Source organism: Chiloscyllium plagiosum, chromosome 27, assembly GCF_004010195.1.
Source record: "Chiloscyllium plagiosum isolate BGI_BamShark_2017 chromosome 27, ASM401019v2, whole genome shotgun sequence".
Classification (NCBI taxonomy): Eukaryota; Metazoa; Chordata; class Chondrichthyes; order Orectolobiformes; family Hemiscylliidae; genus Chiloscyllium; species Chiloscyllium plagiosum.
Window position 1 is genome coordinate 27,574,947 of NC_057736.1, and position 26,830 is coordinate 27,601,776.

A 26,830-nucleotide genomic window follows, 5' to 3' on the forward strand; every position below is an offset into this window, starting at 1 on the left:
CCACTGGTCACCACGTGCCATTCTGAAATGGACCCATTTATCACTACTCTTTGCTTCCGGCCAGCCAATTTTCAATCCAAGTCAGTATTTTGCCCTTAATACCATGGGCCCTAATTTTGCTCACTAATCTATGTGGGACTTTCAGAAAGCCTTTGATAAAGTCCAGGTACACTACATCCACTGGCTCTCCCTTGTCTATCTTCATAGCTACATCCTCAAAAAGATGCAATTCCAAGAGATTAGTCAAGCACGATTGCCCCTTCATAAATCCATGCTGACTCTGACCTATCCTGTTACTGCTATCCAAACAAGTCGTAATTTCATCTTTTATAATTGACTCCAGCATCTTTCCCACTACTGACGTCGGCTAACTGGTCTATAATTCCGTTTTCTCTCTCCCTCCTTTCTTGAAAAATGGGACAACATTAGCCACCCTCCAATCTGTTCCAATTGATCCTGAATCTATGAAACATTGGAAAATGATTACCAATGCATCCACAATTTCTAGAGCCACCTCCTTAAGTACCCTGGGATGCAGATCAGCAGGTCCCAGGGTCTTATCAGCCTTCAGACCTAACAGTCTATCGAACACCATTTCCTGCCTAATATAAATTCCCTTCAGTACACCTGGGAGATTGCTTGGGTCTTCCCCAGTGAAGACAGATCCAAAGTACCTATTCAACTCTTCTGCCATTTCCTTGTTCCCCATAATGAATTCACCCATTTCTGTCTTCAAGGGCCCAATTTTAGTCTTAACCATTTTTTTCTTTTAAAAAGCTTTTACTATCCTCCTTTATATTATTGGCCAGTTTGCCTTCGTACCACATTTTTTCTTTACATATTGCCTTTTTAGTTATCCTCTGTTGCTCTTTAAAAGTTTCCCAGTCCTCCGGCTCCCTGCTCATCTTTGCTATGCTATACTTCTCTTATCTTTATACAGTCCTTAACTTCCCTTGTCAGCCACAGCCGTCCCTGGTTCCCCTTTGGAATTAACTGATCCTGCACCTTCTGCATTATATCCAGAAATACCTGCCATTGTTGTTCCACTACCATCCCTGCTAAGGTTTTGAACCATTGATCTTTGGCCAGCTCCGCCCTCGTAGCTCCATAGTTCCCTTTGTTCAATTGCAATACTGACACTTCTGATTCTCCCTTCCCCCTCTCAAATTGCAGATGAAAACTTATATTATGATCACCACCTCCTAATGGCTCCTTTACTTTGAGGTCCCTGATCAAATCCGGTTTGTTGCACAAGAGATCCAGAATTACCTTCTCCCTGGTAGGCTCCAGCACCAGCTGTTCTAAGAATCTATCTTGGAGGCACTCCACAAGCTCCTTTTCTTGGGATCCAGTACCATCCTGATTCTCCCAGTAATCTGCATGTTAAAGTCCCCCATAACAACTGTGGTAATATCGCTGTGACAGGCCAATTTCAATCCTTATTCAACTTACACCCTACATCCAGACTACTGTTTGGGGGCCTGTAGATAACTCACACCAGGGTCTTTCTACCCTTAGAATTTCTCAGCTCTATCTACACTGATTCTACGTCTCCTGATTCTATGTGCCCCCCTCGCAAGGGACTGAATTTCATTCCTCACCAACAGGGCCACCCCACCCTTTCTGCCCGTCAGTCTGTCCTTTCCATAGCACGTATAGCCTTGAATATTCAATTCCCAGGCCCTGTCCACTTGAAGCCACATCTCGGTTATCCCCACATCATACCTGCCAATTTCCAACTGAGCCTCAAGCTCATCCACCTTACCTCTTATGCGCCATGCATTCATATATTCATCCCCTCACCCTTCCTATCAATCCCTATTTCACTTGACCATACTATACAATCCCTTGAGTTTTCTGCTCTGTTGATTCTGTTGTCTTTCTAACTTCTCTTATTCTCACTTTCCCTTTAATTTCATTCTTGAATTTCTCTCTCTCTCTCGCGTGCGCTCTCTCTCTCTCTCTCTCTCTGTCTTGCCACAAAGGTTTTGCCATTTAATATCTTTTTCCTCTATACTATCTTCCTTTTTTGATATTCTTCCCATTTTTCTCCTTTTCAGTTGCTCAAAACCTATTACATTTTTAACTTTTCAGTTCTGACGAGTTCACAGATCAGAAACATTTACTTTTTCCTCTCTGCACAAATCTGACTATTTTTAGCACTTTTGATTTTATGATGTATATAAAATGAATCTATCCCCCACAGAAGAGAGATATTACAAATTATCTCTGTCTTGGTCACCACTACTCACAGCTTGCAGAGTATTTTTGGCCAATGTTATTTTTTCCTCACAGTTCAAAGCTCCATTTTGGATTTTATTGGCAATCTGCAGCAGTAGTTCCAGCCTGCAAAAGAAAACAGAAAAGACAGAAATTAATTTCACATTAAACAAGTTGACTTTCTACGCTACCATCAAGCACATTTATTGTTTGTAAAATCTGGCTGTTACTGCAGTTGTCTATTTCATGCATTTCAATGAATATGACTTTTCAAAATATGCTTAAGTGTCCACCATATCCAAATTTGTATATGAATCCATTTCATAGTAAATAGTTCTACATTTACTCACCTCCCTGAATGAAGGGGATTAGAATAATTATACCATTCTAACCTTTTCCTCAACCTGTCCTACAGCAACACATTTTGAAAGGTGGCTTCATCAACAACCTGTGATTTACTAAGATTAGCATAAGCATGAAATAGGACTTCTGAATATGCTGTGTTATTTATCAATTGCAATCTTGATCTTTGACACACTACTATCCAAACATTGCCTATTGCCAGTCTTCCTGCTGAACCTTTGGTATAGTATCTTATTAATAAGAACATGCAAGTCAGTGCAGGTTAAGGTGCTTTAATTAATCACACCTAAGTTTACTAACTGTTTTGCTGGAGTTCCAAACCTTTGAATTCATCGCTAATATTGTGGTACCATGCTACCAAAAAGTCCTGCCTACTCAGTCTGTGACTTGGCCAACAGTGCTTTTGGGTGAAGGGAGAAACAGAAAACATGGAGCTCTATGTAAACAGTAAAGTTAACATACTGATCATTAGCTTTTCATTTATTATTTTCCAAGAAGTATTAAATATTCCAAATAAACATTAAAATAAGCTTATTAATGTATTGAAGAATGTATAAAATTCAAAATACTTTATTTCCAGTGTCTAATGCTGCACTGACACTGGCATAATCATACAATTACAAGTCCTTTCAAAAGCGCGATGGCATAACGTGAAACTATCTGAAAGGAGCATCATACTTTTCTAAATCAATTTGAAAACAATTCAGTATTAATAAGATCCAGGTTTGCTGCTGTATCAGACCCAACCTACCTACCCATAATATTACTGTACTGATTGTTTTAACAAAGAAAGATGTCCTATTTTGCTTTGTTATGTACAAGAATTACCAATTGCAGAGACAGAATTGCTTACTGAGAACCAGCTCTGTAATCAATCTTATTTCCCTAACATATATCGATAACCAAGAGTTGCTAACATAAAGGATTTTTTAAAATCATAGGGATGGTGGAATTGCACAAATAGAGCATATAAATAGCCCTGATGGTTATTCTGTTGGATGTGGTGTGAAAATTTCATTTTTACCACAGATTATATTTGCCTGCAAAACTGAAAACATAATAATAATCATTAATTAACAAACCTGTCTACTGCAGGTCTGAGGGCCTTCTCTCTCTCTAACATTTCAATGATCAGTTTGCCCCATTCTTCCTCTACATCATTGGGGTGGTATCCTTGGGGAAGCAAAATTCGACCAAACTCTATCCAAACCTAAAAAGGGAAAAGAAACAGATATTGCAATTTAAGTTATTACAATATGCACAAGTTCCATCACTGAAACATACATTATCTGTTTAGGAAAAATGCTGTCTTTTTAACAATCCAGCCCTATAAATTGGATTGCGTAACCAAAGGGTCCAAAACAACAAACAATGTGCAAGCATATTCTGCACTACAGATGCATCATCCACTGGAGTGCTCATGCTTTTGCCTTGTTTTGATGATAAAGTGGATGAGTGTTTGTGCAAATCTTGGGGGAGAGGGGTGTCTAAAGGTTGTTTCCAGGGTGTGTTGTGAAGTCGGACTGTGCACAATTACAACCTCTAGCATGCATTCATGCTGAGGAGTCCAATCAACAATCCCGAAACGGGACCGTTCAAGAATGTCATTTCAAAGAAAATCAATTCATGATATGGAGTTAGGAGAGGTATTCCTCTCTTACCCATATTAAGAACATGTGCAATAACTGATCACCATTTAAACCCCCACACATATTCCCCTCCCACAATTGGGCTCCTTTGACTATTGACTCTCAAAGCCAACCCAACTGGCTGTCCTCAATGCATAGCACCTACAGCTCACTAGTACTATCCAAAAGAGGTGCTGCTACATCGCTACAATTAAAATCACAAGTTACCAGATCACAATTAGGAACGGTAGTAGGCCATTCTGACCTTTGGACTTGCTCCACTATTCAATAAGATCAGTGGCCTAACTCCACATGCCTGCTTTGGGCTTATATCCCTTGATACCTTGTTTAATAAAAATTTGTCCATCTCAGAGTCAAAATTAACAACTGAATTAGCATCGATTGCAGTTTGAGAAAGAGAATTCCAAACCTCCACTACTCTATGTGCATAAATAAGTGCTTTCTAATATCTTTCCTGAATGGCCTGGCCTAATTCTATCCAGACTTTCTCTAACATCCTGAAGACGTTGGCTAGATCGCCCCTTAACTCTATAAATTCCAGAGAATAAAGGTCTAATTTGTTCAATCGCTCCTCATAACTTAACACCCGAAGTCAATGTATCATCCTTGTAAACATGCATTAACTTCCTCCAGGGTCAAAACATCCTTCCTAAGATGTGATGCCCAGATCTGCTCACAGTATTCTAAGTGGGGTCGACAAAGCGATTTGTATAGCTGCAGCATAACATCTCACTCTTATACTCCAGCTTTTTAAGGTACAAGGCCAGCATTTCATTAGCCTTCTTGCCTATTTTCTGTACATGTTCACGTCATTTTAAAGAGCTAGGTATCTAATCCCCAAATCTCACTGGCCATCCACTGTATTTAACATTACGCCTTCTAAAAAAAATACCGACCTATTCTTTTTTTGGTCCAAAATGGAAAATTTCACACTTGCTTATATTAAAACATATCTGCTACAGCTTAACTCATTCATCAAATCTGTTGTAATATTATGCTGCTGTGAACACTATCTGCAATGCTGCCCAAATTTGTGTCATTAGCAAATTTGGATATTGGACTTTTCATGCTATTATCCAAGTTTTTAATGATTATGGTGAATAATTCATCCCCCCCACAAAGATCCCTACAGAACACTAATCACATCTTGCCAATTTGAGTATGTACCATTACGCCAACTTTGTTTCTTGCCACTCAGCAACTACGTATCCATGTTAGTAATATGCCCTCAATTCCCTGGGCTTGTATCTTAGTTAACATTCTCTTGTATGGAACTTTATCAAAAGCCTTCTGGAAGTCCATATCACAAATGCATCAACTTACTTTTGTCCACCATCTTTGTCACCACTTCAAAAATGCGGTCTGTCAAAAAATGATCGACCTGAATCCATGCTAACTCTTCCTAATTAACTGAAAATTTTCCAGGTGATCAGTTACCCTATTCTTGAATATAGACTCCAATAACATTCTCCCCCACCATCCCACCCACCACAGATGTCAGGCTGACTCTTCCGTAATTCCCTGCTTTCCCTGGGTCAGCCTTTTGATTTATGCTCAATCCAATTTCTAGTCCCCAACATCTTACCTCAAATAATTTATATAAATGTTGTATTTGTGCCTTTTCTGCTTCTTTTGCTGGTATTTCAGTTTCTTTAAAATGTACATATTCATTATAAAGTGCCTGGGGAAAAGAAAGAGAAATGAATCTTTAGCTCAAGTTTACATGACAGAATCCAAAGACTTTGCTGCACCATTTCACAGATTTGCAGAAAAATATGCTATTATATATAAAAATCCCATGAATATACCTTTACAGTTTTTCCACAACTACTCCCACAATCCCCTCAACCAAAAAAGATATAATTAACTACTCTATGGGCTATATGACTAAGATTAATTCATTTCAAGAGGATTTTCATGGAGTCCCACTTTTTGTTTTCACTTTTGTTCCCCTTTCCAAAGTTGGGCAGTCAAGATTCCAGTATTGCAAACATTTTCTACCTAGAACTAGTAAAATTCATTAAATAAGCAATGAATTTAACTGTAGTCCCTTAATCAGACAAGAGCTTAATACATGTCAAAATAAATTAAAATAGTTTAAAGATAAATTAATTATTTTAAACCAAAGTCAAATTCGAAAATCATTTCACTTTCAATAAATCTGAAATCCATCAACTGGGGAAAGAAACAAAGAACTGCAGATACTGGAAATCTGGAATAAAAATAGAAATGCCTGGAGAAGCTCAGCAGGTCTGGCAGCATTTGTGACAAAAAGCAAAGTCAATGTTTTGAGTCCAGTGACCCTTCTTCGAAAGGAGACTGCCCTAGACGCTATAGTATTGCACCTGAAACACCGATTCTGCCTCCTCTCCAAAAGGTGCTGCCAGACTTGCTGAGTTTCTCCAGCAATTTCAGCTTTGTTTCATCAACTGAGATATGGTAGTTATTCTATTTACTGATAGCACAAGTACTGGGCTGCAGATAGTGTGCTATTTTTCAATTTATATTTGCAGCAAGCTTGTGTCCACATTATGAATCAAAAGAAAACATACTGTTGCCATCTGGATTCATTTAAATACTAAATGGTTGCCCAGTTCAATATATAAATGACACAGCAGGAAGATATTAATATTCACCTTAAGTTCTACAGGATTGTGTGGAAAAGCTTTATCAGACATCAGTGTGATATGCTGCCTGATCCACTGGAAGAGGTAGTTTACTTTATTCTGGTATTCCTGCCACTTAGAATCAACCTCCTGGAGAGAAAAACAGTAACAATAATCAGAAGAGACTAAATGATGATTCACATCAATTAGAATACTTAACTAATCAATTCAACAACAATGCAAACTTTTTTTTGACATATGTTAATAATAAGATCTTGGGTAAGGTAGGTAAAATGTAGAGTTTACAAATGACTTAAAACTTGGAAGTGCAGATAAGATAGAGGACAGACTTTTGAAGTACACAGTTAAAATGTGAAGATATATGGTAGGTAAAATTTGATGTAGGCTAGTATCAAGTGATGCATTTTGGAAAAGTTTGTGATAAAGGAGTAAAATTGTACTATTTAGTTTATAAAAAGAGGGCAGAAACCTGGCGGTTCATGTGCATAAATCTTTAAAGATAGAACAATGAGTTGACAACAACTTCGAAAAAAACCATAATCCTGAGCTGAATATACTTCTTCTGTGATGCACAATTCTGCGATAGAAAATGAATTTTAGTTAGTATGTGTGCCACCTACACCACCTTCTGATAAATGGACAAGTGACAATCAATCATTTAATGAACTCAAACCAAAGTATCCAGTTCGTACTTCAGTCTGGAGCGGTTTATTGCTATTAATGGCAACACTATTAATTTTATGCAGCTGTTTATATGGCTTGACAAACAAACAGAAAGCAGCAGGATCTATGGCCATAAATTTTTCAATCTTCCTTAACTAAGGAAGGACAGAGTAGCTGATGTAAAATCCTTCTTCTGAAAGGAAGGAGGATAAACCATATAGCCATAGTTAAATATTTATCATCAATAAATGGTAATCGAATGACTGAAGAGTTAGAAATACAGAAAACAAAATCAAGGGCAGGAAGTTCAAACTTTTGAATGGCAAATTTGACAATTTAGGTTTTATTGAAGATGAATCAAATAAAGAAGTAGCAGGCGAGGTGCATATAACATTTTCAGAAAAGCATTTGATAAAGCGTGCCAAGAGTTTCCTTGGAGAAGTTCAGACATATTAGGTGATACGGAGCAGAGTATTATGGATACAAAGTTTCAAACAACCAGTCATTAAACAATGATCAGGCAAACAATCTATGCTCAGCCTGGAACAGGGTCAGCTGTACTCCACCCCAAAAAGGAAGGGCTGGGCCCTCTTTCAATCTTGTTATACATAGAAGGGCTGAACTTGGACAGAAGAAATGCATTTTGAACTTCGTTCACACGAAAATAAAATATTTGGAGTAAGCGGTACTGTTAATCAACTTTAGGAAAGGATACACAGGTGAGAAGTACTGGTAGACAAATGGCAAATGCAACTTAAATGCTAAGAGTTAGGCAATACAAAAAAATGCAGAATCAACATTATGACATGAAATGTTGAGAATGAACAATGAATGACTAAGAGTTGAAATAGGTATTTCCCTGAAAGTGCAGGTATGTAAAGAGAATAAACAAAGGAATGTTGGATTTCACACATGCAGCATAGTGTATAGAATAAAGTAGAAATCATGGACTTATACACAAATATTTATTAAGTCACAGAATACTGTGCAATTTTTGGGTGATTGATCATAAAAAAGGGCAAAAGCCCAACAATGTACAGAGTTAGCAAGTTGTACTAGTGATGGGATGCAGTAGTTGTAGCAGACACTTAAGTTGAAAAAGGGCACTCATACAGACTTCTAAAATTAAACAGTTTTAATAGTGAACACAGAAGGATTAATTTGTGTTATTTGGGAGTTAGCAATGTGGGATTATCAATTTAACACAGTATGTGGAGAAATATCAGGTGAAATTTCTTTACATAGAAATTTGATTGAAGAATGAAATGCTTTACCAAATGATCTGACTGAAGTGGAGACTAATGCATCCTTTGAGGGAAGTCTTAATAAATGTTTGAAGCATTGGAAGACACCAGACTCTAGGAAAGTAGCAGGGAAGTAGAATAGACTTTGGATTTGTCTAGAAAAGGTATACGTTGGATAGCTTCATTCTGTGCCGTAAACTTCAACAGTTATATGATAGTATTGCACTCGACAAGGTTTTGCATGGTGGACACGTTAACAAGGTTAGATCACACGGAACACAAGGAGAACGAGCTATTGGATACAAAATTGACTCAAAGGTAGGAGACAGAGGGTAGTAGTGCAGAGTTGTTTTTTGGAGAACTGGAGGCCCGTGACATAAGAATCAGTCTGGGTCCACTTCTTTTTGTCATTTCTATAAATGATTGGACGCGAACATCGGAGGTATGGTTAGTAAGTTTGCAGATGACACCAAAAGTGGTGGTGTAGTGCATAGTGAAGGTTACTTCAGAGCATACTGGGATGTTGGCCAAATGGGCTGAAGAGTGGCAGATGGAGTTTAATATAGATAAATGTGAGGTACTACATTTCAGTAGTGCAAATCAGGGCAGGACTTCTATACTTAATGGTAAGGTCCTGATGCATGTTGCAAACAAAGAGACCTTAGAGTGCAAGTGGAGTCGCAGGTAGACAGGACAGTGAAAGCAGCTTTTGGTACACGCCTTTGTTGGTCAGTTTTTTGCGTATAGGAGTTGGGAGATCATGTGGCTGCTTACAGGATATTAGTTAGGCCACTTTAGGACTACTACATTCAGTTCAGGTCTCCCTGCCAAAGGAAATATATTGTGAAACTTGAAAGAGTTTAGAGCATTTACAAGGCTATTGCCAGGATTGGAGGATAACTAGGCTGGGGCTATTTTCCGTGGAGTGTCGGAGGCTGAGTGGCGACCTCTTGAAAGATTATAAAATCATGAAGGGTATGGATAGGGTGAATAGTCAAGGTCTTTTCCGCAGAGTAAGGGAATCAATGCTAGAGGACACAAGTTTAAGGTAAGAGGGCAAAGATTTAAAAAGGTACCTAAGGGACAACTTTTCCACACAGAGTGGTGTGTGCATAGAATGAACAGCCAGAGGAAGTGGGTACAACAACATTTAAAAGGGTGGGTATATGAATAGGAAGGGTTTAGAGGGATATGGGCCAAGTGCTGGCAAATGGGACTAGATTAATTTAGGATATCTGGTCAGTATGGATGAGTTAGACTGAAGGGTCAGTTTCTGTGCTGCACAGCTCTTCGCCTCCACGCAATAAATAATTCTGACCCTTCCTGCAGTTCTTTAACAGATCGACACATTGTTAAAATAGAATAATTGGCAAAGTAGTTATTGTTATATTTCTAAGAACATTCAGAAGTACAAGAATTAAGTCAAAAATCCTGGAGTCAAAATCCTAGCGTTCCCTCCCTAAGGGCAATGTGGGTGAACCAACAGCACATGGACTGCAGTGTCTTAACAAAGGCAGCTTACCACCACCTAGGGTAACTAGGGACAGGTAATAAATGCTGGCCAACCAGCGACACTGCAATCCATGGCTAAATTCCAAGTTTCCAGGTTTCACAAAGTCTCTTGGTATTCAACTTTGACAAGAGCGAAATTGGTTGGGCACTTGAGCACAATAGCATTGCAAGGATGCAGGGACAGAGTTGGAGAGTTAGACCGATAGGATTGATTTGCAAGGGGTTTGTATGGATGGGATGGTCTCCTTCTGAATAGGAAATAATTATGAATTTATCACAAGTAATTTATTAATGAAACTGAATTTTGATATGGAAGGTGTTAAAAAATCCATTTCCAGGTAACTTTGAATAAAACCCATAACTGTGCAAAAAAAAAAGATTGCATTACATTGTTTTATCTATCAACTAAAGTATTAAGCCATTTTCACGTCAGCAGCTCTGGTTAAGTCTGCATTTGCAATGTAATACATTGTAATACAATGCTAAGCTACAAGTTGGAAAGTTTGAAGACTTACATTTGCATTGACACCTTCACCTCCTTCTGGGACCTTTGGGAATGATTCATATATGGAGGAGACATAAGTGAGGACTGACTTCTCATCCGGAGATGGAACATCAACATCTGAAAAAATAACTCTGTTACTTCCCTCGAGAACCACAAGGCAAACAACTCATAATTGATAGCCTAAAAGCAGATTCAGTAGGTTCTCTTTAAAACAGTACTCAGATAGTTACAGACATTACATAAAATACACTTCATACATTAGAGGACTATGATATCTAATTATATTCTTATTCTCAGAACATGGCTGTAACTACAAAGGAGGAAGTGAGGACTGCAGCTGCTGGATATCAGAGTCAAAAAGTGTGATTCTAGAAAAGCACAGCCGGTCAGGCAGCATCTGTGGAGAGCAGGAAAGGCGACATTTTGAGCATGAGGTAGCTTCAACAGGAATGAGGGGGTGGCCCAAGGAGTGCTGAGAGATAAATGGGTGGGGGGTTGCTGGGGGAAGGTAGCTGGGAATGCAATAGTAGATGAAGGTAGGAGGTGATGGTGATCGGTCAGAGAGGAGGGGGGAGCGAATAGGTGGGAAGGAAGATGTACAGGTAGGACAGTTCAAGAGGATAGTGCCAAGTGGGAAGGTTGGATCTGGGATAAGGTGGGGAGAGGGAAAATGAGGAAACTGATGTCAGGACTTATGGCTTATTCCCAGCCGTTCTAAGAAAATGGTGGTGGGTATTCTCCTTCTAAAAGATTATTTTTGATACAACTGAGGGGCCAGCTGGGCTACATCGGGTGACTATTAGGTATCAAGTGCAAGATATGCCAAGACATGCAAGGAGCACATAGTCTAGGTGAGACAGAAACTGTGTAGATGGGAGCACTGCTCCCTTTTCATTGTGGGTAAAAACCTGGTCATTTATATAATAGTAAGGCACTCAACAAGGTTTCAAATGGTGGACTAGATAACAAGATTAAAACTTAAGTTAAAACGAAAATTAAATTAAAATTAAACCTGAGGTACTGAGTATTCTTATATGTGGTGCAGGTCTGGCCCATTCCCTGAACCTGCACCATTGCAATCACCTGAGCCATCTTCCATTTCATCTGGAGGCCAAAGATAGACCATGTTCACAGGAACACCACGCACAAAGTTTCAGCTAAGGAGGGGAAGAATATATCCACCCGGATGACCACCCTGGTGTGCGGCTGTATCAAGCTGTGCATAGACCCTTGGTACACAAACTAGAATTAGAGTGGTTCTGGAAAAGCGCAGGTCAGGCAGCATCCGAGAAGCAGGAAAATAGATGTGCTGGGCAAAAGCCCTTCTGCTTTTCCTGCTCCTCAGATGCTGCCTGACCTGCTGTGCTTTTCTAGCACCACTCTAATCTAGACTCTGATCTCCAGCATCTGCAGTCCTCACCTTTGCCCTTGGTACACAAACACCAAGTGTCACTCCGTACAGAGGTTCTACCTGTCCCTGGTATTAGGAAGAATGGGTCTGGCATTGGTATCACAGAACACTCCAAGTAGTTGACCACTCTATCAGCTGTACCTTGTGGAAAAAACTTGTAAAGGAAAACACCTTTGCCCACAAGTGCATCAGGGAGTGGTCAGCATGTAGCATCCTCAAGACACTGAGAAAACGAGAAGGCTGATACTGTTGTGTGGCTTCTTGAGCAGACTGTCAAAGTCATTTGGCAGAATTCCTCATTGCTGGAATTTGAAAACAAGCACCAAGATGCAGGTGATGGTTTATGGTGAGAAGGGTACTGCCCATCAGATTCTTCATGGAGACCTGGATGCTCTTTGCCACTGCACGCTGCTTCCTTTGATGTGTGTCTGTGTACACTTATCCTACCACAACTCATTTAAAACAGTCGTTAAAAATTGTCACACATTTCCTTGTAGGATCTGCCTATGCAAAGGAGGTCTGAAGAGAGATGCAGTGATTTTACTGAGGTTCATCTGGGCAGCTCCATGATGCAGGACTCTGTGCTCTATGATCTGTTCCCCACAACACACAGACAAACATTGACTATGCCTGGAGGTCCACCAACCCGGTGAAAGACACTCTTTGGTCTGTTCAAATGTTGTTGGTCATTTAGTGCAAAAATATTACCTCAACTGAATGTTGTAGACTGGCATGCTCCAAAGTCCAGGATGACATACTGAGGGATGCACTAAAGCTTTTACTGCTGCCACCAAGGCACAGAGGGGAAAGACCACTGTCTAAGGTCTTTCTGCCAAAGTACAACAGGGGTTTGATTCAGTTGTCACTCTTTTGTTGCCTCCAATGTATGTAAATTGTGTCCTGCATAATGCAGGGAATGTCAGATCCAAGGTTTGTTTTTATTGATGTGCAAAGTCGCCCAGAACTGTTTTAGTATCTGTGCATCTCCCTAAAGATTTACAAATAAAGTACATCTTTACAATGAACGAAAACCAACCACAGTGGTGTGGGCACTGGAGTCACAGCTATGTCAGCCTGAGTTAAGGTCAGCAGGTTTCCTTCTGGAGGGTCATGTCGCAATAGGATAGCACACTGGAAATAAAACCTCACAATTCCCAAAGTTAAACATTCAATCGAAATACAAAATTCCCTAACTGATCTGCCTTTTTAGCCACAAGTTGACTCAAAATACTGACCAGGTTTCTGTACTTAAGTAGATTCATGTTACAGACAAACTATTGTGAACTGTCAACATGTAACTCTCCTACACACACACACACACACACACAGACAGAGAGCAATGAAGAAAAAATTGTTATTGATAGAAGGGAAAGCAATTTGAGAAAGGGGGGCTCAATAGTTTCTGTCTCCAGTAAATAATCAACAGTCCCTGATCGTTTTGCTTGCCAGGATTGCTATTCTTCAATCTCTCTTCTCCAGGCATTATCCATTTCCTTGCAAGAGGCACAGACAACAGGTTTACAAATGATAAAGTCATTGATTTATTTGTCAAAAATAACAGTTTACAGTAACTGGCGAGGGAAAATAAGCTGGTTTTCTTCAGGTTTCAAGTATTCTCTACTGCAGAGAAATACACCATCTCCCCTTCCACAGGTCTGAAGGATTCTGGTAACACCGTTCATATCTGCAAGTTGTTTAGCTGCAGAACCAAAACATAGTTGATGGCACACAAATGGCCTCTGTCATCCACAGCTGATCACACCTCCATAAACCAGTTATTTGCTGTGAGTCAAATCTCACTTTGCAAACACTACCTGATGCCAGCTCATCTGCAACCAACCTCTCCCATTTCCTTCAATAAAGTGACAATTTAAAGCACCAGTTACACTGAATTTTGATAACTTACTTATAAAAAGTGCACTAAACCCTTCCCACTTGAGTCCACAATCAAAAATACAGAAGAATAGAAAGATATGTCCTTTACAATAGTCACTTTTACTGACTGAGCCTTATTTTTCCCCTATTTCTTCTATAAAATTTATTTTGTGAATTCAGATGCTCAAAGTATTGTTGTTGGAACTGAATACATGTTTTCTGGATTATTGGCCCAAGTTTTTGTTATGAAGCAATGGTTCCGAAACAACTAGTGCTGAAGGTTGCATTAAGTTCCACCCAATCTAACTGTATCATAAGGACATGGGTGGGAAATGCAGGACAGTTCAGGATCTCAAGAAAAGCAGAGCTGGAGTGTCACTTGTGGTGCAGGGATAGCATTCCTACCTCTGGACCAGGAGGTCTGGGTTCAAGTTACTCCTGCTCCAGAGGTGTGGAATAACATCTGAACTGATTGATTAGAAAAATAGGTTAAATAAAAACATTAAAATAAAGGCAGACCTGCCACCTGGGTTTCCTGTCTTAGTAACATTAGTGATCTTATTAATGTTCAGCTTATGCTTGATTGCGTTCATGTACTAAATTACATTGTGTTTACGATACGAGCATCTTATCAGACCACCCAGTTGTTTTCCTCTATCACTTAGCAATGTGAGTTCTATCGACCCAGTTAGAAAATGGAGATGGTGGCAGATGCCTACTCAACACCTGGTTGGCAACATATACTTATATGACAAAGGTTTTTGGATCACCGTACTATACCAGTAGCAGAACTTAGTCCTTTTTTTCAAGAGCAGAGGAAATAGAAACTCAAGCACACACCTTGTTACAAGCATTGCAGTTTCAAAACATAGGAATACATCTTGGGAAAACACCATCAGCTAAAAAACAGTGTTAGTGATAAATGCTTGAAAAATATTTTAAATCTAATTGACATTGTGCAGACTCTGAACATTTTATCCATCTTTAGTCGATTTCATACTCAGATGAACAATAATAATGCACGTGTCATATGGCAGAAACACTTTTCTTGTACAGTGTAGTCTCTATAACTTTACAGCCTACCTTCTGGATCCAACAGTCTTGTAACACCAAGTGCTTCAGCAACAGCAAAGGCTTGCTCCAAATTCTCCTGATTGCTCTGAAGTGCAACTTTTTCCATGTCAATGAGGTCTGGTCTGCAAAACCAAGTATCAAATTGACATCAATACACTGAAATTAATTACAAAATAATCAAAATATAAATCATAATTAACATTCTTTTTTAAAATGTAACAAGTCCAATCAAGTAACAGTCACATCTGACATATAAAACTTTTTCAGGGATTGGAAATGTTGAAGTGGGTTATTTGAATTACATATGAACAAAGAAAAAAAGTGGAGAAAGTCAAAACTATATTTGGGCAATTCGATCGCATTAGTTCACCTGTACTTATGGATGATGGCATTGAATACTTTTCCATCACTCCAGCTAGAGGTGAAATTGGAGCATTTTAATCCAGAGTAACCTTCTGTCAATTTCTGCGTCCAAAGTAATAGTTTCTCCTTAGCTGACATGTCACCTGATTCTCCACCCACATAGATCTCCGAGATCTGTAAAAAGAAAATTATTGAAACAGTGTGCCACGGACCAGGCCAAATTCCCTCAAAACATCTTAAAAGAAGGTAGCTTAGACCCTAACTTTTTCTCAATTTAAAGACAGATGTGAAATGGATATTCCAGATGTGCTGCAACTGGGCAAACCACTTGGCTTTAAGCAAAACGGGATTTATTTAATCACAACAGTTGAAACGCGAACAAAAGTGGAATTTAGAATTTAACTATTGAAAACTTAATCAACCAAATACAATAACTATTACCAATTAACTGTTCCAATATATTAACATCCCATAACACATTCCTTGGCAAAAAGGTAAATTCAAACAGATTCTTACAGGCAGAATGGAACATTCAGAGATTTCAGATAAAGTCAGAGGAATCCTTTAGTGAAGCTTGCAACTTTCCCGGACAATAGACAATAGGTGCAGGAGTAAGCCATTCTGCCCTTCTGGCCTGCACCACCATTCAATATGATCATGACTGATTATCCTTAATCAGTATCCTGTTCCTGCCTTCTCCATAACCCTTGATTCCACTATCCTTGAGAGCTCTATCCAACTCTTTCTTAAATGAATCCAGAGACTGGGCCTTCACTGCCCTCTGGGGAAGAGCATTCCAGACAGCCACCACATCTGGAATCACACATCTTGTAAGTGTTACAGCTAAAAGGTAACTAGAAAAAAAAATGAACTGGGAGAACTGATCACTCCCCTCCCATTGTTAAACTAGACTCTTCAATACCTCTGCTTTTATGACCTCTCCAAAAAAACCCAAGGACAAAATAATTTTTTTTTCAAGCGATAGCATTGTCACGACTGCTATATCCAAGTCATATTAAAGTTAAAAATCATACGACACCAGGTTACAGTCCAGGAGGTTTATTTGGAAGTACAAGTTTTCAACTTCCAAATAAACCTGTTGGACTATAACCTGGTGTTGTGATTTATCACTTTATCCACCCCAGTCCAATATCGGCACCACCACATCATATTATTTAAGACCATACGCAGAACCAATTCACTACAATTCTGATTCACAGTTAACGAATGTGATTACTGTCATCCATTAAGACAAACTAAAAAAAGCCCCACCATTAAATTAATCACTGATGATACCTGTACCATATCTGGCACGAAGGAAGATTGTTGTGGTCATTCATTTCAGCTCCTGGAAATCTCTGCAGAAGTTCCTCCGTGTAAATGTCCTAAGCACATCATTTCTAGCTGCTTCAATGATCTTCTGACCATTGGTAAGGCAGAAGTGGGATGTTCACTGATAATTGCACAACATTCACCGTTATTTGACTCTTTAGAATCTCATGCAGTCCATGTTCAAATGCAGCAAGGCATAGACAGTATCCAGGTTTGGGCTGATAAGTGCCAAGTAACATTCACAAAGTGCCAGACAATGACCCATTTCTCAGAAGACAGAACTTGCTAATGCCACTGAATGTCAGGGGGCCATTATCATCACTGGATTCTGCACTCACACAGGCATACCACTGACCAGAAACGGAGCTGGGCTATCCATACAAGTATTGTGGCTACAAGAGCAGGTCACAGGTTCAAAATCCTGCAGTATCGCATCTTCTGTCTAAAGCCTGTCCAACATGAAGGGCTTTTGCCCGAAACATCGATTTTGCCTGCCCTCGGATTTTGCCTGTCCTCGGATGCTGCCTGAATTGCTGTGTTCTTCCAGCACCACTGATCCAGAATCTGGTTTCCAGCATCTGCAGTCATTGTTTTTACCTCTCTAACATCTACAAGTGACAAGTCAAGAGTGTGATGGAATACTCTCCACTTGCCTGAATATGTGCAACTTCAACATTAAAAAGCCCACTTGATTGGCACACAATAACAAATATTCATTCCTTCCACTACTGTGTTCAGTAGCAACAGTGTGTTGCTACCATCTACAGTGTGCACCATCTACAAGATGCACTCCAGAAACAGATTTATAAAGGCACCTTTCAAACCGATGGCTACTTCCAACTAAAAAGACAAGAGCAGCAGGAACACCACCACCTGCACGTTCCCTTCCAAGCCACTCAACACCCTAACTTGGAAATATCATCATTCCTTCACTGTCACTGGGTCAAAATCCTGTATCTTCCTCCCTAATGACATTGAGAGTCTACCTACAGCAAATGAACAGCAGGGACTCAAGAATGCAGCTCACATCTCATGAACAAATATAAGAACTACAAAATATATTTGTTGTTTCTCTGTAGCCTCCTTGAGAACAAAGTGGGCAAATGGAATTCATGTGACAGGAATTTTTATATCTGTCCATACACACCCAATTTATTCACTCAAGCCATTAACACATGCAGTACTGTCAGGTTAGATCTGTGCCACTTTTTGAAAAGATATCACTTTGATCAGACTCCAATCCACTGACACATCCAGCTCTAACAAATTGCTAAAATAACATTTCTCAGAGCTAATCAGTATATTCAAGCTCAATTCCAAAAACATGCATACACAATCTATTCTTGTTATAATACTGAGAGAATCTGCTTGAAAGTGTTTTTTTCTTTAATGAGATGGCACTGAAGGAATCTTCTATCCTTTCAGTTGGCCATAAGTTATCAAACAGAAGCAGAGGCATTCTCCTGGTATCAATGCAGCTTGCGAACAGTGCGTCCAAGTTGCCTGCCATGTTGTTTCAAATTACAACAGAAATTAATGTTTCAAGGTACTTCATCTCAAGATGATAAAAGACTTACCAATTTCTACTGGAAGATAATATTAGTTGGTGGGCAAATTCAGCAACACATAGGAACAATGTAGCAGGTGCAGCATAATAGAGCATCTGAAAACACTTCACTAGAATGCATTCAGCAAATGAGATGAGGCTAGGTAACCAGGTGTGCGGACAAAGTAGATATGTTTTAAGGACTTTTAAAAATGTGAAGGAGAGATGGTGTTTAGAAATTCTAGGCAACTGAAAGCAGAGCCAAACGGTGAAGTAATTGAAATCAGGGTTCCCAAAAGCCCAGAACTAAACAAGGTTGTGGGCAATGATGACAATGAATATAGAGGACAGAGGATGAGAATGTAAAAATGGAGTAATTGCTTTACCAGGTGCCAGTGAGTAGAGGAGTCTTGGACAAATAAGACAGTGTAGATTAGGTCGCAGGAAGCAGAATTTTGGATGACCTCAAGTTTTCCGAGCTTACAACACAGGAGGGAGGCCAGGAATGCAATGGAATAGTTAAGTCTAGATATGACAATGCACCATGAGATCTAACCTTGCTAACTAGTCTCCCATGGGGAACCTTGTTGAACACCTTACTGAAGAAGTCCATATAGATCACATCTACCACTCTGCCCTCAATCCTCTTTGCTACTACTTCAAAAAACTCATTCAAGTTTGAGAGACATGATTTCCCACGCAAAAGACTATCAGTGCTTGCCTTTCCAAATACATGTACATCCTGTCCCTCAGGATTCCCTCCCACAACTTGCCCACCACCGACATCAAGCTCACTGGTCTATAATTCCCTGGCTTGTCCTTACCACACTTCTTTAACAGTGGCACCACGTTAGCTAAGCTCCAGTCTTCTGGCACCTCACCTGTGACAATCAATGATACAAATATCTCCGTAAAGGGCCTTGCAATCATTTCCCTAGCTTCCCACAGAGTTCTAAGGTACACCTGATCAGGTCCTGGGGATTTATCCACTTTCACGCATTTCAAGACAGCACTTCCTACTCTGATGTGGATATTTTTCAAGATGTCATCATTTATTTCCCTACCTTCTATATCTTATGTCCTTTTCCATAGTAAATACAGATGCAAAATACTAATTTAGTATCTCCCTCATCTCCTGTGGCTCCACACAAAGGCCACCTTGCTGATCTTTGAGGGGCCCTGTTCTTTCCATAGTTACCCTTTTGCCCTTAATGTATTTGTAAAAACCCTTTGGATTCTCCTTAATTCTATTTGCCAAAGTTATGTCCCCTTTTTGTCCTCCTGATTTCCCTCTCAAGTATACTCCTACTGCCTTTATACTCTTCTCAGGATTCACTCGATCTATCCTGTCTATGAACTGACATATGCTTCCCTTTTTTTCCTTAACCAAACCCTCAATTTCTTTAGTCATCCAGCATTCCCTATACCTCCCAGCCTTTCCTTTCACCCTAACAGGAATATATTTTCTCTGGACTCTCTGAAGGATTCCCATTTTCCAACCATCCCTTAACCTGCGAACATCTGCATCCAATCAGCTTTTGAAAGTTTTTGCTTAATACCGTCAAAATCAGCCTTTCTCCAATTTACAACTTCAATTTTTAGATCTGGTCTATCCTTTTCCATCACTATTTTAAAACTAACAGAATTATGGTCGCTGGCCCCAACATGATCCCCCACTGACAGCTCAGTCACCTGCTCTGCCTTATTTCCCAAGAGTAGGTCAAGTTTTGCATCTTCTCTGGTAAGTACATCCACGTACACGCAAATTCCTCTCCATCTAAACCCTTTACACTATGGCAGTCCCAGTCTATGTTTGGAAATATACTGGCAGAGAGATTTGTAAGAGCTACTCAGGAGGATTTAAACTAGTAAGATTGTTTGACTCGCTTTTGTTCTCAACTGTACCAGTTTCTGGTTGATCTCTTTCCTCACTACCTCCCTGGGTCCCACCCTCATGTTTTATAAAACCCCCTACCATAACCACCCTATTATTCTTACAGATAACTGAGATCTCCTAACAAAATGGTTTCTCAATTTCCCTCTGACTATTAGGGGGTCAACAATACAATCCCAATAAGGTGATTATCCTTTTCTTATTTCTCAGTTCCACCCAAATAACCTCCCTGGATGCATTTCCAGAAATATCCTCTCTCAGTACAGCTGTAATGCTATCCCTTATCAAAAAGGTCACTCCCCCTCCACTCTTGCCTCCCTTTGTCCTTCCTGTAGCATTTGTATCCTGGAACATTAAGCTGCCAGTCCTGTCGATATCCCAGTCCCATGTTCCTAACCATGCCCTGAGTTCATCTGCCTTCCCTTTTAGGCCTCTTGAATTGAAATAAATGCAGTTTAATTTATTAGTCCTACCTTGTTCTCTGCTTGGTCTCTGCCCGCCCTGACTGTTTGACGCGCCTTTGTTCTCAACTGTATCAGTCTCAGATAGATCTCTTTCCTCACTATCTCCCTGGATCTCACCCCCCACCTTATTGGTTTAAATCCTCCTGAGTATCTCTAGCAACTATCTCTGCACCTAAATTGGAAGGGGACTAATATACTGGCAATCTGTCCTCCTTGTACAGGTCACTTCTACCCCAAAAGAGATTCCAGTGATCCAAAAATGTGAATCCTTCTCCCATACATTCATCTGTTCTATCCTCCTATTCCTGCCCTCACTAGCTCATAGCACCAGGAGCAAACTAGATATTACTACCCTTGAGGACCTCCTTTTTAAATTCCTGCCTAACTCTCTGTAATATCCCTTTGGAATCATAACCTTTTCCCTTCCTATGTGTTTGGTTCCAATGCGTACAGTGACCTCCTGCTGGCCCCTCTTCCCCCTTGAGAACATTCTGCACCCTATCTGAAACATCCTTGATCCTGGCACCAGGAAAGCAACACACCATTTTGATTTTTCGTGCTGGACACAAACATCTCTCTGTGCCTCGGGCTAAAAAGTCTCCTAACACAGTCAAACTCTTGGAATCTGACGTATCCCTCATTGCATTACAGCCAGTTTCAATACCAGAAACTTGGCTGTTCGTGCTATGTTCACTTGAGAATCCATCACCCTCCACATTTTCCAAGACAGCATACTTTTTGAAATGGGGATAGCCACAGATGACTCTTGCACCAACTACTTACCTCTCCTGGAGTTAACCCATCTGTGTGACTGTATCTGTGTGACTGTATCTGTGACTCTTCCCCCTTCCTATAACTGCCATCCATCACATCCCCTTGCTCTTGTAAATTCCCCATTGTTTTTGTCTCTCCAACTGATCCATTCGATCTGATAGAATTTACAACCAATGGCATTTATTGCAGGTATAATCCCCAGTAACCCGTAAATGCTCCCTAAACTCCCACATCCGACAAGAGTAGCATATCACTCGACTAAAGGCCATTTTTGCTTCTTTCAATCTACAGACCCAGAAAATAGCACTGTCTTATTCCTCTACAAAACACTGCTTCTGGTTAAATTAATACTTATGACTTATGTTTTAAGTTTAATCATGAGACATATCTCAATAAAACAGAACCAAGAAAGAACCCACTTTACTCACTACTGCAGAGTTATTGAAAAGGCCACACTTAAAACATCCACTTATCTGTTTCTGCGCTGTGACCTCTCCCAAACGGATTCCTCCAAGATCAGTTGTGAATTTCCCAGACACACTCCCATGTCCAACAATACATTTTATTCAAACAGCAAAGGTAGTAACTGTGCAGGTTCACTGCTGTGTCAGTTAGCAATGTGGGCTTCTTTCTCCTGCACTGACCTCACCATGTGATTCCTTTGTCTGTTTCTCTCCCTTTTGAAAGTGCTGTTGTTTTGACTTATTTTCTCCAAAGTTCCAAAACAATGTAACAGCATATAAAACAGTAATTGCTGCTTCTGGAATTTGAGGAAAATCACATCCAACACCTAAAATACCTCAAAACAAAAAAGCAGCTGTTATAGCCAGAAAGTTTTCCCATCCTCCATCCTGGATTACTCAGAATCCTTAGCGGTAGATGTGATCTATATGGACTTTGGTAAGGTGTTCAACAAGGTTTCCCCATGGCAGACTGGTTAGCAAAGGTTAGATCTCATGAACTACAGGGAGAATTAGCCATTTGGATGCACAACTGGTTCAAAAGGTCCAAGACAGAGGGTGGTGGTAGACTGTTGTTTTTCAGACTGGAGACCTGTGACCGGTGGAGTGCCACAAGGATCAGTGCTGGGTCTACTACTTTTTGTCATTTATATACATGATTTGGATAGGAGCTTAAGAGGTATAGATAGTAAGTTTGCAGATGACAGCAAAACTGGAGGTGTAGTAGACAGCAAGAAAGGTTACTTCAGATTACAGTAGGACCTTGATCAGATGGACCAATGGGCTGAGAAGTGGCAGATAGAGTTTAATTCAGATAAATGTGAGGTGCTGCATTTTGGGAAAGCAAATCTTAGCAGGACTTGTACGCTTAATGGTAAGGTCCTAGGGAGTGTTGTTGAACAAAGAGACCTTGGAGTGCAGGTTCATAGCTTCTTGAAAGTGGAGTTGCAGGTAGATAGGATAGTGAAGAAGGTGTTTAGCATGCTTTGCTTTATTGGTCAGAGTATTGAGTACAGGAGTTGGGAGGTCATGTTGCGGTTGTACAGGACATTGATTAGGCCACTGTTGGAACATTGCGTGCAATTCTGGTCACCTTCCTATCGGAAAGATGTTGTGAAACTTGAAAGGGTTCAGAAAAGATTTACAAGGACGTTGCCAGGGTTGGAGGACTTGAGCTATTGGGAGAGGTTGAATAGGCTAGGGCTGCTTTTACTGGAGCGTTGGAGGCGGAGAGGTGACCTTATAGAGGTTTACAAAATTATGAGGGGCATGGATAGGATAAATAGGCAAAATCTTTTCCCTGAGTTGGAGGGAGTCCAGAACTAGAGGATATAGGTTTAAGGTGATAGGGGAAAGATATAAGAGAGACCCAAGGGGCAATGTTTTCACATAGGTGGTACATGTATGGAATGAGCTGGCAGAGGAAGTGGTGGAGGCTAGTACAACTACAACATTTAAAAGGCATCTGGATGGGTACATGAATAGAAAGGGTTTTGAGGGATATGGGCAGAGTACTGGCAGGTGGGACTAGATTGGGTTGGGCCACCTGGTCAACATGGACAAGTTGGACTGAAGGGTCTGTTTCTGGGCTGTACATTTCTATGACTAATGTATGTTAAAATGCAAAAGTCCCTGAGTGAGGGGATGACTGTTTAGAACTAAGGTGAGAAAGAAATTCTTCAGCAAGAGGATGGTGAAGTTGTGGAACTTATTGCTGCAGAAGGCTGAGAGTGCCAAGTCATTGAGTGTATTTAAGACAGAAATAAGTTTATCAAGGGTTAGACAAAGAGAAGGCAAGAGAAAGGATTGAGAAGCACATCAGCCACGATCGATTGGTGGAACAGACTATGGACCAAATAGCATAATTCTACTGCTATGTCTAATGGTCTTAAGGTCTAAATAATCTCTCTGCCAACATTTGCAACAATCCCCTAATCAGCAGTCATTGAATTCATGATCTGTGAAATAAATCTGAAGTATATTGACTATTCCAATTGAAGCAACAATTCTGGTGTGTAAATTTCACATGCAGTGCACAAGGAGATGGGATAGAAATACCGCAATAAGAAAACCATTATTAGGTTGGTGCATAATAGTCCAGCTCTTTCTTCACAGTTAGGTTTAAAAAGAACAGATACAACATTATTATTGCTAAATATAAAGTTACACTTAAAAAGTACATACACCAAGATTATGGTTCAACTACTTAGCGAGTTTACCTCAGATCATTATTACTTTTTTTAAATTAAAGATGGAGGATTTGTGCTCCTGACATAGGACATTGCCAAAATAATTCAGTTTCCCAGTTTAATGTCAAATTTGGCAAAATCACTGAATTTCCTACTTGGGAATTTTCAGATGTTGAATTCAATGAAAAAAAAAATCAGATTTTGTTTTTTAATTTTCACAAACTAATAAATGCGGTGAGTAGTTTTTTTGGGAAGGGTCTTATTTTAAAAAAAAAAGATAGTTTCTGGAAGTTCCATCAATCTTGAGGGTGCAATCTGGTATTTGTCAATGCAAACTTCTCTGTATCAGCCCAAATATTCCGATTTGGGATTTTTACATCAGTTGCTGCAAATGCTTGAATGAATTGCATGAATACAGCAAAGAGTACCAATATGTCAATGCCAGCATTTCAAATAGATATCCAACTGGTTTCACACACCCATGTTTTACCAGTATCCTGTAAATTTTACTCCTTCCCATATTTATCAACCTTCCTTCACAAATCTGATATTGAATCTGGTTCCAGACAGATTTAAGGTAACACATTCCAGGTCTCATAACTTAATATGTAAAAATAATTCTCACCTCCCTGGTGGTTCATTTGTCAATTACCTTAAAAGATTTAACCTACATTTTACTTTGCTTTGTAGCATTATAGTGGGACAAAGGAGCAGGCTATGTAGAGCAGTACTGATTGACAGTATGGCCAGTATTAGAAACATTAACAGATAAAGTTCAAATATTTGGTATAACTTGGTTTTATGGGATGTGGCAGCTTTGACATAAGGCAGTGTCTCAAGCCAGCTTGCAGGGAAATACTCATGCATAAAAAAGTGGACAAACAAAATATGATAGGCCACTAAAATGTGGTCAAAGTGATAGAGTTTCAGAAGTACCTTAAAAGAACAAATTTATTTTTCCAATTGTTTTGTTTGAAATTATTTCTGTTTACCACATTCAACTGTGGACACATTGCCTGCTATTTTCTGAAATACCAAATCGAGAGGATACACTGTAGTGGTGTATAGGGCAGAAATTTGAAAGTAGGTGGTCAAATTAATATAGTATGGAATAAAATCTGATTTATGGGCAGTTAACAGTAATGAAGTAAACACTGGAGTGAAATGTCATACGTTGTGACTGGATTAACTGGACGGGATCCACTTCAAAATGGAATCAGCAGACTTATTGCCCCAGTAATATGACAATGTGGTCAGCACCATTTTGAAAAGTGTCTGTTGGATGGGCAGCCAAATCATTCTATTGGAGGCAATTACTTTCTTTCAATAAACAAACTGAGGGTGCAGAACCAGCCCAGAAAATACCCAATAACCAGCACTATTTCCTATCCCTCAGCCTATCCAGTTTGCCACTACCCCTCTTATTTCATGACTTATAACTTCAAGCCTTTTATTTAGCAAAGCGTTGAACACACTTTGGGAGTTCGCATACAACACATCAACAGCCTTCCCCTTATTAGCCCTCTCTGTTAACTCTTCAAGAACTCAAACTTAACACTATTTTCCCTGAAATCCAGGCTCTCTGAATAATTGTTTCAAGAAGATTCTTCACTATTGAAATTAACCTGACAAGTCTGCAATCTCGGGTTGATATTTACAACTTTTTTTTTGCAAAAAGGGAATAATGTTTGCAATTCTCCAACCTTCTGGCATTATTCCAGAAGCCAGAGAAGATTGAAAGTTATTTCCTAGTCCCTCTAATTTCCACAAACTCATCCTTCAATATTCTTGGATGCATCTCATCTGCACCTGGTGTATTATCAACTTTAAGAACCAAAAGCTTAACCAGAACCTCTTACAAATTTTAAAATTTTCCCAATGATCAAGTTTCCTCTTGTCCTGGGCAGCATTTGTCTCATAGGTAAAGATAGATGCAAAGCTTTCATTTAACATCTCAGTCACACCTCTTGCCTCCCAATTGAAAATTTCTTTCTTGGTTCTTAACCAAAAGTATTACTTTCTTACTCCTCCTTTTATCACCCTTGTACTATTGTTTGGTTTAAGACAGACTTTGGGATTTCCTTTCATATTACCTGCTGGGTGCTTTCAAAATTCTTCTTTGCTTCTCCCATTTGCTCTATTACCTTTCTCTGAATCTTTTATATTCAGTTTGGTTCTCAAATTTACTACCCAACACCTGTCATGAGCACAAATTTTCTTCTTTAACTTCATTTCTACTCCTGTGACTTCCATGAAGTTCTGGATCTTTTGTCATCTTTCTCTTGAAAGAATATACCTCATCTATGCCCAAACCATCTCGTTTGAAGCTGATCATCATTCAGCTATAGTTTCTTCTGTCCACCTTTGGTTCCTGTCCAGCTGTTCTTGCCCCACTGACGTCCTCTGTCCAGGAGTTAACTTCTTTTAGTGACGCTAGTGAGCTGCAGCAGGAAGTAGTTTGCACACCAAGGCTCACAGACCAGATGTACATGAAGCTGAAGGCTCAAAATCACATCATCTTCAGCATGAGTATGGTGGTATATCTAGCATGTTCTTCCCAGAAGTCTCAATCTGCTCTACTCGGTCTATTGCTTTGGAGAGGTTAGGTGCTCTACCATTTCAATGCATCTACTCTGTTTTGCACTTCTGATAAATCTTGATTTC

General features: G+C 39.7%; 1 protein-coding gene across 24 annotated transcripts in view; it reads right to left on the minus strand.

The window, feature by feature from the left end:
- The window catches only part of macf1a (microtubule actin crosslinking factor 1a), a 604,319-nt gene that overhangs the window by 275,552 nt on the left and 301,937 nt on the right, over nt 1–26,830 (minus strand). For all 24 annotated transcript variants that reach the window (XM_043717780.1, XM_043717784.1, XM_043717779.1 and 21 more), the window contains 7 exons: nt 15,514–15,680; nt 15,153–15,265; nt 10,794–10,900; nt 6,869–6,988; nt 5,818–5,913; nt 3,666–3,793; nt 2,253–2,346 (listed from right to left, as the gene is read on the minus strand). In XM_043717780.1, coding sequence (XP_043573715.1) covers nt 2,253–2,346; nt 3,666–3,793; nt 5,818–5,913; nt 6,869–6,988; nt 10,794–10,900; nt 15,153–15,265; nt 15,514–15,680 — 825 coding nt within the window. The remainder of the gene's footprint in view (nt 1–2,252; nt 2,347–3,665; nt 3,794–5,817; nt 5,914–6,868; nt 6,989–10,793; nt 10,901–15,152; nt 15,266–15,513; nt 15,681–26,830) is intronic.